This window comes from Galeopterus variegatus, unplaced genomic scaffold (assembly GCF_000696425.1).
Source record: "Galeopterus variegatus unplaced genomic scaffold, G_variegatus-3.0.2 Scaffold12718, whole genome shotgun sequence".
Taxonomy (NCBI): domain Eukaryota; kingdom Metazoa; phylum Chordata; class Mammalia; order Dermoptera; family Cynocephalidae; genus Galeopterus; species Galeopterus variegatus.
Genome location: NW_007738829.1, coordinates 24,644 through 39,330, shown reverse-complemented (window position 1 = coordinate 39,330; position 14,687 = coordinate 24,644). Strand labels below are relative to the sequence as shown.

General features: G+C 42.1%; 1 protein-coding gene across 1 annotated transcript in view; it reads right to left on the bottom strand.

Moving 5' to 3' along the window:
• NPL (N-acetylneuraminate pyruvate lyase (dihydrodipicolinate synthase)) overlaps positions 1–14,687 on the bottom strand; it is a gene marked incomplete at its 3' end in the record, with an annotated part of 33,596 nt that overhangs the window by 13,379 nt on the left and 5,530 nt on the right. The window contains exons 3-6 of the mRNA XM_008563162.1: positions 7,454–7,527; positions 5,389–5,476; positions 4,873–4,930; positions 2,123–2,198 (exon numbers count right to left, since the gene is read on the bottom strand). Of these exons, the coding sequence (XP_008561384.1) occupies positions 2,123–2,198; positions 4,873–4,930; positions 5,389–5,476; positions 7,454–7,527 (296 nt within the window). The remainder of the gene's footprint in view (positions 1–2,122; positions 2,199–4,872; positions 4,931–5,388; positions 5,477–7,453; positions 7,528–14,687) is intronic.

Sequence of the window (14,687 nt, the reverse complement as noted above, 5' to 3'; positions counted from 1 at the left end):
TACCTGGGTTGTATAGAAAATCCAGTCTGCGCCTGAGCTTTTTCATCAAACTGCACTCCATACAACTCTGCATTCCTGACCAGTCTCCTCTGAGTGGTCCTTCACTGATTGGGGGGCAGACTGGCTGTCCTTGCTGTATCCCAGTTTTCTCCTGGTGGGCCCGTCTCCCCCACTGCCCATACTCCAAACACTTCCCATGGGACAGGCCCTGTGCTGGTCCCTTGCGTTGACTCACTGGCCTCTGAATGGCTCCCCTTTTTCAGCTGTTCTGGCTCCTCGCTCCTGCATGGGTCCACGGGAATCCTATTACTGGTCTTGGTGTCCTGGGGGCCACCAAAGTCCTCTTCTCCCTTTTCGTCTCCAAGTAACTCCATCTAAAGGGCACAGCAGTGGCTTCTGCCAGCTCCTGCTCTATGCACTCCAGCATTAAAGCAGCTGCAGACTGAAACGCTGAGAGCAGTTTTTTCTTTCTATCATCATGACTTCTCCAGCCTTCATGAGTTCCATAGGTCTCTCCTCCTCTTCACCTGAACTCCAGCGGCCCCAGCTTGGCTGATGTTCCATTTTTATAGTTGTTAATTTGTTGATTTGTGGGAGAGAGTGACACTGGGGACCGTCTATTCTGCCATCTTGACTGGAACTCTCCTGGAAGCTGAAAATTCTTGACCACTCTTACCATCCCTGATGTTGTCACTGCAATGTCTTTGCAAGACTGTATTCAAAGTTTTATTTTCCTTTCCACAGAAAGGCTGAAATAAGATGATCACTTTCCTACCATACTAAACTATCAAAAAATGGTGCAAATCTTCCCAAATATTAAGAGAAGATAATGAAATAGTCTTAACCAGAAGCCCATCAGGTAGGGCTCTTGTCCTCTTACCCCGGAAGCGCTAAGTGTGGCCAGTAATCAACAGAGACCTTGTATTAGGATCAGAGTAATAAAGTTGTAACTGAGAAAATTCTCCAACAAAAAAGACAACACCTGCTTCAAGAGGGAAGTTATAAGGGTAATGGCACATCTCACAAAAATACAACCAGAGTTTCTACTTTTCCCTTTTGGGAGAAATCCAAAAATATCAGAGGAGAGCACACTCTGGTTTACGGAGGAAGTGGGATTTCCTACATCACCCAGAGTGAGCTTCAACTGCACCATTACTGCAGATGACAAATAAATCCAGCAGAATTGCTTATACTTTGGACACCACTGAATAGTGGGAAAAAGAATTTTAGGTACTTCATCTGGATACCGTGATGATGAATTTGGTCTATGACAAGTATTTTTTATAAAATTATTATGTATAATTATTTTTCCCTCTGTTCATCTCCTAGGAAAAATATTCATGTAAAAATCTGTAAAACCATGTGAAAAAAACATTTAAAATGTTCATTCTAAACTCCCAAATTAGCAATATTTAAATTACTTATCTACATTAACAACTATGTTTTCATATCACCAACAACAGGTGATATTTCATGATGATTTTGACCTATTATACATTTAGTTATGGATTTATTTAATCATGTATGGAAATAACATCGTGCCTGTTTTTGTCCTTTTAAAATTTAGATATCGTTTTTTAATCATCAAAAAGGATTAAAAAGACTCGGTATACTTGGACACCATAAATAGTTTCCATAGAGAAAGCCATAGAGAAGGAGAAAGCAATGCTTTGATAATTTGGACAATGGATATTTCTGTGAAATATCCTCAAATTCATCACACTCAACCTTGAAAAGAACATGTAGTTTCAAAATGCCCATCACTTTTACTCCTCTCTTTTGAGAAAAATGGTTCCACGCTTTGCCATGTGACTTTGGCACCCAGTGCAACTGATTGCACCAGGAGGGGACATTTGACCCAAACACAGGCACCTACTGATATCGACCAGGGGTTTGATGGATGACCTGATTAGGTTATTGGGCAAAAGAATTGAAGCACTTGTATGCAGTCTCCTTTATGGACTCAGGGAGAGCAGATATTCTAGAGAACCACTGTTCTGTTGCAATTTCATGCCTCCAGTCTGTAGGGCTTCACTTTCATGAATTCAATATAACCATTTTGGATGGAGGCAAGAAGAACTAGACCATGTGAGACACTGTGCATTTAGACCTATCTACTCACCTTTGTTCCAGGGCTTGAAAAAGAAAGGTGCAATGACAGCAATGCCATCAGCTCCTATTTGTGCTGCATGTTGGGCCTTTAAAGGAAGAAAGAAGACCGTAATGGAGTAAGTGATTTATTATAGTCACCTACGGCTTAGATAATGGAGTTCAGCAACAAATGCTTCAAATTTGCCAACTGATACACCACTGAGGAGTGGAAAAATTAGCCACATTTAATAATAAATTCATTACCAGGAAAAATACCAGGTTGCAAAGTAGAGCTGTGCACTCAATCTTATATTTCTTCGTATTTTGTAAGTACAAAAAATCTTGCTAAGGAGACATGAGTGGTTCATTTTGATAAGTTATAACTGTTAACAGACAAACCTGCAGATGTAATTTCTCTTCTACTGTTTATCCCACTAGATGATACTGTCTTTTCTGTCCAATGACATGACAGTCATATTTTCAAATTTATATTACAGATTGGGAAGGCAGTTGAGAAAGGCTGAGAAGAAGAAAACAATTATACACATCACAGAAGATACTTTGTACCATGCTTCTGATGTTTTCTCAAATTCCCTCAGAAAAAAATTAACATTTCTGCTAGCTGGGCCCTCCTAATATTTTTTATCTATCTTAGATAAGAGTATCTAGACCTTAGGTATGGTGTACAGTTACTATCCTCCAACTAGAGTTTCCTGAGGGTAGGATCAGACCTTGTTTACCTTTGTGTACAGGTCAGTCATGGTGCTGGGCACATAGCACGACTCAGAACATGCCCCACTACCTGAAAGGGGAAAAAGGCTTCCCTCTGAGACTTGAATTCATAATATCTATATCTAAAAGACATAACTTTTTGCAGAAGCAAACTAGACAAAAAGAGAAGATTGGGGTATGGCCCAGGGACCAACCAACACACTGGATATAATGTCATTAACACAGGATTAGAATGTGATATATTTTGGGCCGGCCTGGTGGCACACTGGAGAGTGCACCGCTTGCGAGCACTCAGAAAAAAATTAACATTTCTGCTAGCTGGGCCCTCCTAACATTTTTTATCTATCTCAGATAAGAGTATCTAGACCTTAGGTATGGTGTACAGTTACTATCCTCCAACTAGAGTTTCCTGAGGGTAGGATCAGACCTTGTTTACCTTTGTGGACAGGTCAGTCATGGTGCTGGGCACATAGCAGGACTCAGAACATGCCCCACCACCTGAAAGGGGAAAAAGGCTTCCCTCTGAGACTTGAACTCACAATATCTATATCTAAAAGACATAACTTTTTGCAGAAGCAAACTAGACAAAAAGAGAAGATTGGGTTATGGCCCAAGGACCAACCAACACACCGGGTATAATTTCATTAACACAGAATTAGAATGTGATATATTTTAATCATTTGTTTAGTACTCTGTTTAGAAAAAGAGCATAAGGGTAACTTTGGTTGAAAGCAAGGAAAAAGGAAACACCCAAGAGAGAATTGATGGTAGTGCCCATTCCAGCATTATCCAACAGAGTTATGGCTAAGCAGATGCCAATATTATTGTCTCTTTGGCAAGATGATACCTATACCAGGAGATTGTCCCTATGCCAGGGGACTATCTCCATTCCAAGATTATCTCCATACTATTCTAGTATTCATTCCAATGGATGACACTGTCTTTCATGTCATGACAATGTTTTAAAATTTATATTAAACATTGGAAAATAAAGCAATTGAAAAGATAAGAAAAAATGATTCCCTACACCATCCTACCTTAGCTGAAAGATCTTTTGAAAGAAGAGCAAATCAAGTGTAAGAATATTAAATCAAGTCCCCAAGTTTTGATTCCAGGTTTAAGTCTAGTAAAATGTCTTCCCTTACAGCTTGCCTAAAACCACTGAATTCCCATTTTGCAAGTTTATATTATAATCCCATTTCTAAATCTAAATAACAAGTAAAACAATCACACAAAACTCATCAAGAATATGTTGGGCTAGATCAAGTCATTATAATCTTGGGAGTTAGAATATCTAAATTCTGGAAATGTGAGTTAATTTGTAGCAGTGCAGGCACTGGGCCTTCTGATAAACATTTAAACATCTTTGTGCTTTCATTTCTTAACCATTTCACCCAGGCCTCAAAAACCACCATGTTATCTTCATTTCTCCCAACAACTTTAACTTTTTTCTTCCTTGCCTTTTGCTCCACCTAACTTGCTAATCCCTAAACCTAGAGCAATCCAATTGCCTGTACTTTTATTCCTATGTTCTGGCTGAAGAGTGTACCTAGAAAAAAATTTCAACAACTGTGTGGAATGGTGGTATGACAAATTTAGGACATACAACTTAAGTTGGTTTTCAGCACCACTGGGCAATTCTTTTGTGTTTCAGCTCTCTCCTGTCCTCCAGGGCATCCATTTCACATTGACCTCTTCAAGCCCTTACCCTATCTTCCATCCCCTTTGTGTCCTGTAGATGGCCTTGTCTTCTACTTCCCAGAGAAAACTGAAGTTGGCCCAAGTTTTGCTGCTTACCTGCATGCTTTGCTACATCTGCACCCATCCTTTCTTTCCCTGGAGGAAGGTCTCCTCTCTACAGTAGTCATCATCTTGGGGTACGGCCCTGCCTTTATGGTTCAGTTCACTAGACAGTGAGTCTCTGAGATCCCACACCTTATCTCTTTCAGCATAGCATACACCACATAGCATATATAGTATTGATTTTAACTTCAGCATAAAATTGGAGGCCCCAGGAGTGGTCTTTCCTGGCTGGATCTGCATACATACCAGTTCCAGTGACTCCTTCAAGCTCAGTGCTCCTACATGAATCACCACCTGATCTAACCTGCAAAAGAGGATACATTGCTGCATCCCTTGAAGTTTAGAGGAACAAAGAAGGGCTGTACTATGCAGTCTGTGCTGTTTTTAACAGCTGGTTAATGCCTTATTAATCTCAAACTCAAGACTATTATGCTCTCCAGTGATCTATTTAAAATTGGTCTAATTAGAAGGGCTAATAGTTATTTTTTATTTTTATTTTTTGTTAATGGTGATCTTTTTAGTGCAGGTGCAGTTTCCGGATGGAACCTCTGGGAGCCAGGTGTGCCTTCCAGCTGCCCTTCTACACAGAAAAGACATGTGATCCTCACTGAAGTGCCAGGGTCCCCAGGGTCTCTGCTCATCTTCCCACCAGCTGATCTCGAGCCTAGCCTCTGACCAGAAATCAGGGAGGCTGTGTCATCTGGGAAGAGCCTCGCTCACGACAGCTCTCTGGTGGGTGTTCTATCCTGGGCAGCCACTCACTTGTTCTTCCCTTGCATCACCCACTCCTCTGCGACCTGGCGACGTTCCGAGACACTCAGGGACAGGCCTTCTCCTGTTGTGCCATTCACTGTTCCAAACAAAGAGTCAGTCAGTGGGACCACCAAACACCTTTTGCTCCTCCAACCCCAAGTCTAGATGTGCAGAGTCAGAAATCCCTGCCTAAAAGGAAGGGACCTGGGGAAATACCAGAGGACAGAATCAAGAGGGGAAAACGCCATATTTCCAGTCTCACTTCAGACTTGGTCCTTTTTCCACCTTCACCTTGTCTAAAGCAGTGAGATGGTTAATTATGACTTGTAATTACAAGTCTGTCCATCAGGGACAAATAGCAAATACTTTGCATGGAGAGAGTATCACTGCCCATATTTTAGGCCAATCTCCAAACACACCACCCAGTCCCATATCTGGGCTCAGATGGCAGGAAAATCAACACCGTCTAGTACTGGGGTGACAAGGAGGTCATCGGGGAGAGTCGGATGCGAGCGCTTTTGTGTACTACACATCGAAAACTACCCCCGTCTATAGTGACACGGTGGTAGTGCTCTAGACAACTCATATTTTTAATGATATTTCATAAGTGAGCACAAACGATATTACGATATTATATTTCTTATACCAAGCGCTCTTTACACATTCACTTATTCTCACAACCCAGCAAAGTAGAAATTATTCTTCTCATTTACAGATGAAAACATGAGGTCTGAAACACTAAATAATTTAGGTATGAATGCAGAGCTGTGTGATTTCCACACTCACCCTCTTTCCCCTTTCCCTTCTCCTACAGCAATTTCTTGGTGAATCACAGAAAGATGCCAGTGTCAGCAGGATACATTACTGAGCCCTCCTGTGGATGGCAGCCCTTTGAATCTCCAAGCACTGGGCACCGGGTTGGAATAGGAGAGATCGGGACGGGGAGGGGAGCCGGAAAGAGTGTTTTCATCACTACTTCGGGGATTTGAGACATTTAAAGTATACTTCGGTCCTAGAGAGATGTCCTGCATCTTCCCTATACTGAGGGGAGATCTGTGGCCCCTTAAGGAGTATCTGCCTTCTTCACTATGGCTTGGAGCTGTAGGGGCACACTGAGTGGCTCTGTAATCAGGTCTTGGTTTTGACATGTGGCATAGGACAACTTTTCTCTCAAGTTTTAATGTGCTCTGATTGTGACCATGGTGCCTCCAGCTCAGGGGCTTGGAGGTGGGGGTCCCTGTACGTAGAGCAGTAGCTCAGGACCAAGGTGTAGTGTCCTCAGAATGAGAACATCCAAGGGGCTGGGAGCCCAGAACACCACACAGGGGCAGCTCAATCGCAGGTAAGCACAGTTCTCAGGCTTAAAATGTTTGAGGTCTGATGTTTTTTACTTTTGCTGTCTCTGTAATAAGTGGGGTAACTGCTAGTCTTGTGACTTCTTTGTGTGCTGCATTTAGTCCTTCTTCCATGCACAATTTGAAAAGTCAGGGTAAGATGGAATAAAGCCCATTCTTAAGATAAAAAGAGGATTTAGTTTGTACTTAATAGGGTTTAGTTGTTACTCTACCACTACTTGGCTGAATAGCCTGGGACAATCTAAAGAGTATGTCTGAGTCACAGATTTCCTTTCTCTCTCTTTTTATTTTTTTTTTAAAAAGATGACCGGTAAGGGGATCTTAACCCTTGACTTGCTGTTGTCAGCACCACGCTCTCCCAAGTGAGCTAACTGGCCATCCCCATATAGGGATCCAAACCCAAGCCTTGGTGTTATCAGCACCACACTCTCCCAAGTAAGCCAGGGGCCAGCCCATGAGTCAAAGATTTTCATCTCTAAATGGGGATAAAATAAAAACTTAATCTGTTGGCATACCACCAAATGAGATTATTTCTTGAGGTGCTTTGTAGGTCTAACATTGGTGAGTGTACAAGTTCACAAATTTTAGTTAGCTTAGCCAGGCTCCATAAAATCTGAGACACAATGACTCTGTGTGACCTCTTAGCCAGTAACCAGATGAGATCTAAGTTTTAAGGACTGAGTTAGAGACATGCAGAGAAATCTCCAAAGGCGACTTACCAAAAACATTCTTCACTCCCTGTTCATTCACAAGATAATCCACATACTGACCAATTAACGAATAGTTGACTTCTCTAAAAGACACAGGAAAAATTGGAAAGAATGCATATTTAGTCTTTTTAATATTATTATTTAGCTAATCCCAAGGTCTGTACACTGCTCTTTGTTATTATTTATTAAAAATCCATTCAGTCAGTTTGTGAAATTCTTAACCTACTCCAGATAATACCTGGGTTGTTTTTCTGTTTCTGTTTTTCTAAATCTAGTGATTTCTCCACTCAGCCATGTGAGCCTCACTTATATGAGCAAAACACTGTTAGTTCCAACAGAGGCTTTACATTTAATCTTCATCATAAGTACTATTTAAAAAGTAGTTATCTAGTATCTTTTGCCCTTTTGGGGGAAGAATGATGGTTGGGGGCATGGTTAAATGAGAACATTTTCCACATGGCAAGGACAATCATTTCTTAGGCTTATGAAATAGGACAATTTGATCTTAATAATAAAAATTTTAGAACTTAATATTTGCGATGTCGACCAAAATCAAGGCTAACAAGGTGGAAGTAATTTTAAAAGGCTTAATGAAAAGGGAGCTTGAGGATTAACACAGGAAACACAAGTCAACAGAGTTGGGAGATGCTCTGAATCCCTCAGTGTCGCGCCCGTACCGGACCAGGACCGGCAACGGGATCGCAACCCTCAGCGCTGCGCCCGCACCTCGCTCAGCCAGTGAGAGGCCGGTCTGTATGTGGGATCCAAATGCTCGGCGGGAGTGCAGCCGCGTTCCCAAGCGGCGCACTGTAGCAGTGCACCACCGGGCCGGCCGCAATTTGATCTTAATAATAAAAATTTTAGCACTTAATATTTGCGATGTCGACCAAAATCAAGGCTGACAAAGTGGAAGTAATTTTATAAAGGGTTACTGAAAAGGGAGCTTGAGGATTAACCCAGGAAACACAAGTCAACAGAGTTGGGAGATCCCCTGAAGTCTCTTACAGGCTGGAGAGATTTTACTGGAAAGTTTGGAAAGGGAAAAGGGACTCCTCAAACCAGAATTGTCTCATTTTTATTGGTGGGCAAAATACAAAAGTTACAATTACTGACTACAGATTATAACATAGAAGTTAAAAATGTCTACATGCAGAACAGGCAGTAAACTTCATGCCTCAGTTACTCTCAAAAACAGCTCATTGTTTCACTTAAAGTCAGTAGGTTATACATTAATTGGTACATCAACAATTTCAGGAACAAATTCTTAGGAGCAGGATGTGGACATCAGATCATAAGACTTTCCCCCAGAGGCAATTAAGTTTTAGACAGCCTGCTTGAATCATTTCATCAGTGACAACGAATGAAGGCTTAAACCCATCTGCTTGCTACTTTTACATTGAAGAGTATTAACAGTTGGAAAGAAATTTTACTGTCACTGTGCCTCTCAAAGCAAGGTCCACAGAGCAGCAACCCTGGCATCTGGGGGAGTTAGAAATGCAGAATCCCAGGTCCCACACAGACCTACCCTGTCAGAATCTGCATTTTCACAAGATGCCCACGTGATCTACGTGCACTCTGCAATTTGAGGCACTCTGATCTTGTAAGAATCTGATGCTTAAGGTGATGAGGGCTCTTTTCCTTAAAATTATACTGATTTTAAAATCTAGAAAATGACTCACAAATTGTATTACATGATCTGTCCTCAATCAAAATGCAGGCAGGGAGGATGGGTGACGGAGAGTGGAAACCCAGAGGACTGAGTAGAGACATGCAGAGAAATCTCCAAAGGCGACTTACCAAAAACATTCTTCACTCCCTGTTCATTCACAAGATAATCCACATACTGACCAATAATGATTTGAGAAGACAGAATCAGCAGAACGGGCTCTTTCGTAACTGGCATGATGTTGCATGCATATCAGAAAATCTACCTTCCATTTACTTTTGCTTTTTATACATAACTCTCAGCATTCAGTTGTGCAGCAACTCCAGGCTAAATGTTGTAGAACCCACGGTTACAGTTGCATTGCCAAGAACACAAAGTACTAGTTGGCTGCCACTTGCACTTTTGTCAGTGGGGCCAGAGAATCCTAATTTAATTTTAGTCTTATGAATGTTCTTTTCATCTTTACTTATTGTATTCCTTAAATGACAAAAATAAAACCTGATGCATCTAGGAAACAAAGACATCCCAGGGTAGTATTTGTCAAAGGGAATAGGAACAATAAAGATAGAATAGAAAACGGCTGACTCTGAGATTAAAGGGAGAGATACTAAAAGCAAAGAACGCATGGGCAATCACAGCCCACAATGGGCTCAGAGAGAAGACAGCAAGCAGAGCTGAGCCTAGCACTTGGGAAAAGGTGTGCTTTAATGCAGTGATAAGGTAATAAGGCCTCTGAGCAGGACAAACTCCCTCCATGATGGCCCCCTCCTTGCCCCAGTCTGCGCCTGGCACTGCACGGGTGCTTAGCAAAAGCTGGGTTACGGAATGGTGATACGGGAACACACACTGATGATGAAATCACCATGCCTTTACAAGCAGCTTATCACCACACCTGCATGATGCTTTGAAATTTCACTATGACATTGACTAAAATAGAGAGGGAAATATGACTAAGGCTATGACTGAGTCAAAAAATTAAATGTATGGGGGTTCAGAAGAGGGACTGATGAATTCCAACTCGGGAGGCTGGGAAGGAGACATCAAGGAGCTGGATCTGGAAGAATAAATAGGACAAAACCCTATGATCCTCCTTCCCTCCTACATTCTTAAGAGCTGCTATTTGTCGGCCCTATTCTGGTGTCTGCACCCCTGGGCAGATCTAGGCTGGTATGTGAAGCTCAAGGTTCCTTCCTTCTCTTTCCTCAGTGGACTTCACACCGTTAGATGGCCTCAGGGGGTTATGCTTCCACCCCACCTCTGTCTCACCCCGCAGCCATGCTGAATAACAGGCTACCTCATCTGACAACTTCACTCAGGTTAGGGGTGCTAATGGATGACAAATTATCTGCCCCTTCAAGAAAGGAGAAAGCACAGTTTGTTTTTTCTTATAAAATGCCTCTAACCTACACTAATGGTAGGATTTCTGGGACAGTAGCAGAATCACCCAGAAAATGTCCTTGGACTTATGGCCTTTTGAAACTACCAAATCCCCTTAGAGAGATCTTAGGTTGAAAAGAGGTGACCTCTAAATGTGTTTTGTTTGACTTTCACAATGTTAAAAGTTCTTTTCATGGTAAAAAACAAAAACAAACAAACAAGACTTTATTTGAAAAGCCAGAATATCTAACAATGCCAGGGCTACATTTCCATACAGCTGGAAAGAGCAGTGGCCACCCCCTTTAGAGGCCGGATGCTCCCCCAAGCTACCTCAGGCATTTCAGATCCCTGCCTGACCCTGCAGGGGCACATTTGCTGGCCTTGATAGAGAGATGCTCAGCAGTTCCAGTCACCAGTGGGCCCGCCCAGTGAAATCACCCAGAGTTGTTACCAGATTTGTCACAGAGGCACTCGAAATGAGGTTAGGGTGGCGATGTGATTATAATTCTCTTTGGGGACTTTGCTCCCTTAATTTTTTTCCTACCCTACTCTACCTCCCCATGGTACCTAGGTCTATGCTCATCACGGGAGGTGCTGTATCAATGATCAGGAAGTCACTAGAGGGAACGGGAACAATGAGATTGGATTAATCTCCTCCCCACCTGCTGGGCATCTGGGGCTTGGTGCTCACAGAAGTGAGAGTGACACAAGTCATTTCACTTGAAAAGGCTGCACTGCATTCTCCCTCTGTGAGCCCTGAGAGCAGACCTAACCACTGGGCCACCTCAGGGCAAAGTGTGGCTCCAGAACCGCATTCCACGCTTGCTGTAGTCATTCTCATACCTAACCTCGGTTTAATATTTTAATTTCAATTCCCATGTGTTTAGATTCTTTGTCTTGGATCCGTGATTTTTTTTAAAATAAAACTACTTAACTTTTTTTCTATTCCAGAAGCTATAGAGTTTATTTTGGAAAGTGTACTCAATAAAAAGGAAAAAAAAAAAAACTCACCTGCAATCAATCTCCCTGGAGATAACTCCTCTTATAGTTTGATATTTTTCTGTTCATAGATACACAGTATATTCTTATATGGGTATTTTTGTTTGTTTTTGGCAGCTGGCTGGTACAAGGATGAGCCTGTGACTTTGGCATTACCAGCACCACGCTTGACCAAGTGAGCTAACAGCCCGCCCCTCTTCTATGAATACAGCCATATTATACGAGGGTACTTTTAAAAGTCCAAGGAAAAATAGAATTTAAAGATAATATGATTCTCCAAACTTTTTGAAGTACCCTCATACATAGCTTTATAATATTTTTTCTTTTTTCTTTTTTTTTAAAGATGACCGGTAAGGGGATCTTAACCCTTCACTTGGTGTTGTCAGCCCCAGGTTCACCCAGTGAGCAACCTGCCATCCCTATATGGGATCCAAACCCGTGGCCTTGGTGTTATCAGCACCGCACTCTCCCGAGTGAGCCACAGGTCGGCCCTTTATAATATTTTTTCACTTAGCATTCTAAATTGAACATTTTCCTACATTTTAGATATTCTATTACTATACAGGCTACACAACATCCCATTTTATGGATGAACAGTAATTAGCTAATCTTCTATTCTTAGACATTTAGTTTACTCAGACTATTTAAGAGGACTCATTTTATTTTTAACACAAATTGGGGTCCAGAGTGGGTGAATTGTGAAACTGCATGTAGACTCCACAACTCTTCTCTTAAGGTATAAGGATAATAGAATTTTTCTGAAGTGGCTTTTCAGAGAGAAATCCCTATTGCTGTTTGTTCCCTCTTCTGGTGCATGACTCACCATGAAAGACTTCCACTTTATTTGAGAAAACAGCATCAGCAGAACGGGCTCTTTTGTAACTGGCATGATGCGGCATGCATATCAGAAAATCTGACCTTCCATTTACTTTTGCCTTTTATACATAACTCTCAGCATTCAAAATCAGAAGGTATGTGTGCTCTTGGCAAAACAATCACTTGGATATTTCAAAACTCCTTCAGCAGAGAAGCATGCAGGACTAAACTGCCCTTTCTGTTGGAGGTAGAAAATGTCCTATTCTGTGAGTCTGGATCACTCAGTCTCCCAAATACTGTGACAGAGACAATAGTCTATGCGACTCTGAATCCAGCAGGCCAGGCCCTTGCTGACTGGGGTAACAGGTTTGTTTTTACCAGAGAGTGTTTGAAGATTTCCATGTGGCTAAGGCCACTTGAGGAAGAAAACAACTCTTTTCTTGACATTTTAGCCAATCTGAAATGCACTTTCAGTCCTTATGACTATGTACTTGCCCAAAGGAAAAAGTGACTTCTTGAAACAACTATGGAAAGCAAAACTCGTTTATTCTAGTGCAGAAGAAGGCAAGGGTTGGGAGGTAGCGAAAGATCTCCCTTTGCAGCTATGTGGGTTGGGGCAAGTACACTAGCCTTTAGGATGTCAGTGTCTTCAACTGCAGAAATGGAGATAATAGCTCCCTCACTGAGTTGCTGTCAAGATTAAACTGGAACATGTAAAGGAAAATGCTCAGCAGGATGACTGACACACAGTGTTTAGTCAATTGGCATTAGCTTCCTCTCCCCCTTTTTCTTGACTATTGGCATTATTCATCCCTGTAGTATATTCACTCATGAAATAACAAAATTTACTACGACTGCATTAGATACTGAAGATACAAAGATAAATAAGATACATGCTCAGTCCTTGAGTATTGCCTGGTACTCAATAAATACCTGTTGAATAAGACTAAGCAGCACAAAGCCTGCTGGAAGAGGTGGGCACATAACAAAAAGTTATTGTAACAATGGGCCGGCCCGGTGGCGCACTGGAGAGTGCGCCGCTTGGGAGTGCAGCGGCGCTCCCGCCGAGGGTTCGGATCCCATGTGGAGACCGGTTCCCGCTCACTGGCTGAGCACGGTGCAGACGCAACACCGAGGGTTGCGATCCCATTGCCGGTCCCCGGTACAGGCACAACACTGAGGGTTGCGATCCCATTACCGGTCAGTAAAAAAAAAAAGACAAAAAGGAAAAAAGAAAAAGTTATTGTAACAATTATTATAGACAAATAATTAGGATGCAATGCAAAAAGGTACACACAGCGTGCTGTGGATCACAGCGGAAGGATCCTCTAACTCTTTTTAGGGGAAATGGAGAAGAATTACCAGAGGTTGGTTTTGGTAGAGAAGTAAAAGTGTTCAAGTGGAGTAGATAAAGGAGAGCGTGGTGGTGGAAAAAGGCAGAGAAAAGAGAATTTGTAAAGGCACAAAGTCTGGAAGGGAAGAAAGGGTACAATGTGTTTGTGAAAACAGAAATGAGGCAGGAAAGGTAGACTGCAAAGGACTTCCTATGCCGTCCCAGGGAGCCTGGGCTTTCCTCTTTAGCCCAGCTCATCTCAGACTTTAATGTGCTAAAGAATCATCTGGGGACATGTGGGTTCTGATTCAGTTGTATGTGGAAGAGCCTGAGATTCTGCATTTCTACCAGGCTTCCATGTGATATAGGAGCAATTGGTCCATAGACCATACAATGAGTGGTAAGGCTTGGACAAAAGAGGGTTAACAGAAATTCCCAAAGAGGAGAGTGACATGATCAGATTTATAGATTTAGTTACTAGGAAGCTCACTGGGCTACAGTATGGAGGATGGACTGGAGCTGCAGATACTTTTTATATTCTTACTTGATGGTGATCATTACAATATCTCTATGACATAACACCAGAAGACTGCAGACTCTTTGAGTTGGAATGGGTCTCAGAGATAATGTGGTTCATATTCTCTCTCTTTACAGATTATGAAAGACAGCTGTTAAAAGGGTGACAAAACCTCCACAGGGTCAGACAGCTAGTTGGCAAAGCTGGGGGTCCAGGACCCAGATACTTTAACAAAAATCTGTTTGGCCATGTTCTTTCTGCCAACTTCCCTATTCTAGGACATCAACTTATACTCAGAGTTGAATCATTAGTGAGTATTCATTGGAATTAGGGAGAAAAAAGGACTTAGGGAAATAGACTTGTTCAGCCATTCAGAATTATGGAGGCTGTGGTTTTTGGTACAAGCCAGGTGGGGAAGACCCCCACAATGGCTGGTCTGGCACTTTTTCCAGGTATCAGATACTACGTGCCCCTTCTTTCTGTCTTTTCTCTTGGAAACATGTCAGAAGTGCAGATTCCCCTGGGGGCAAGTAAG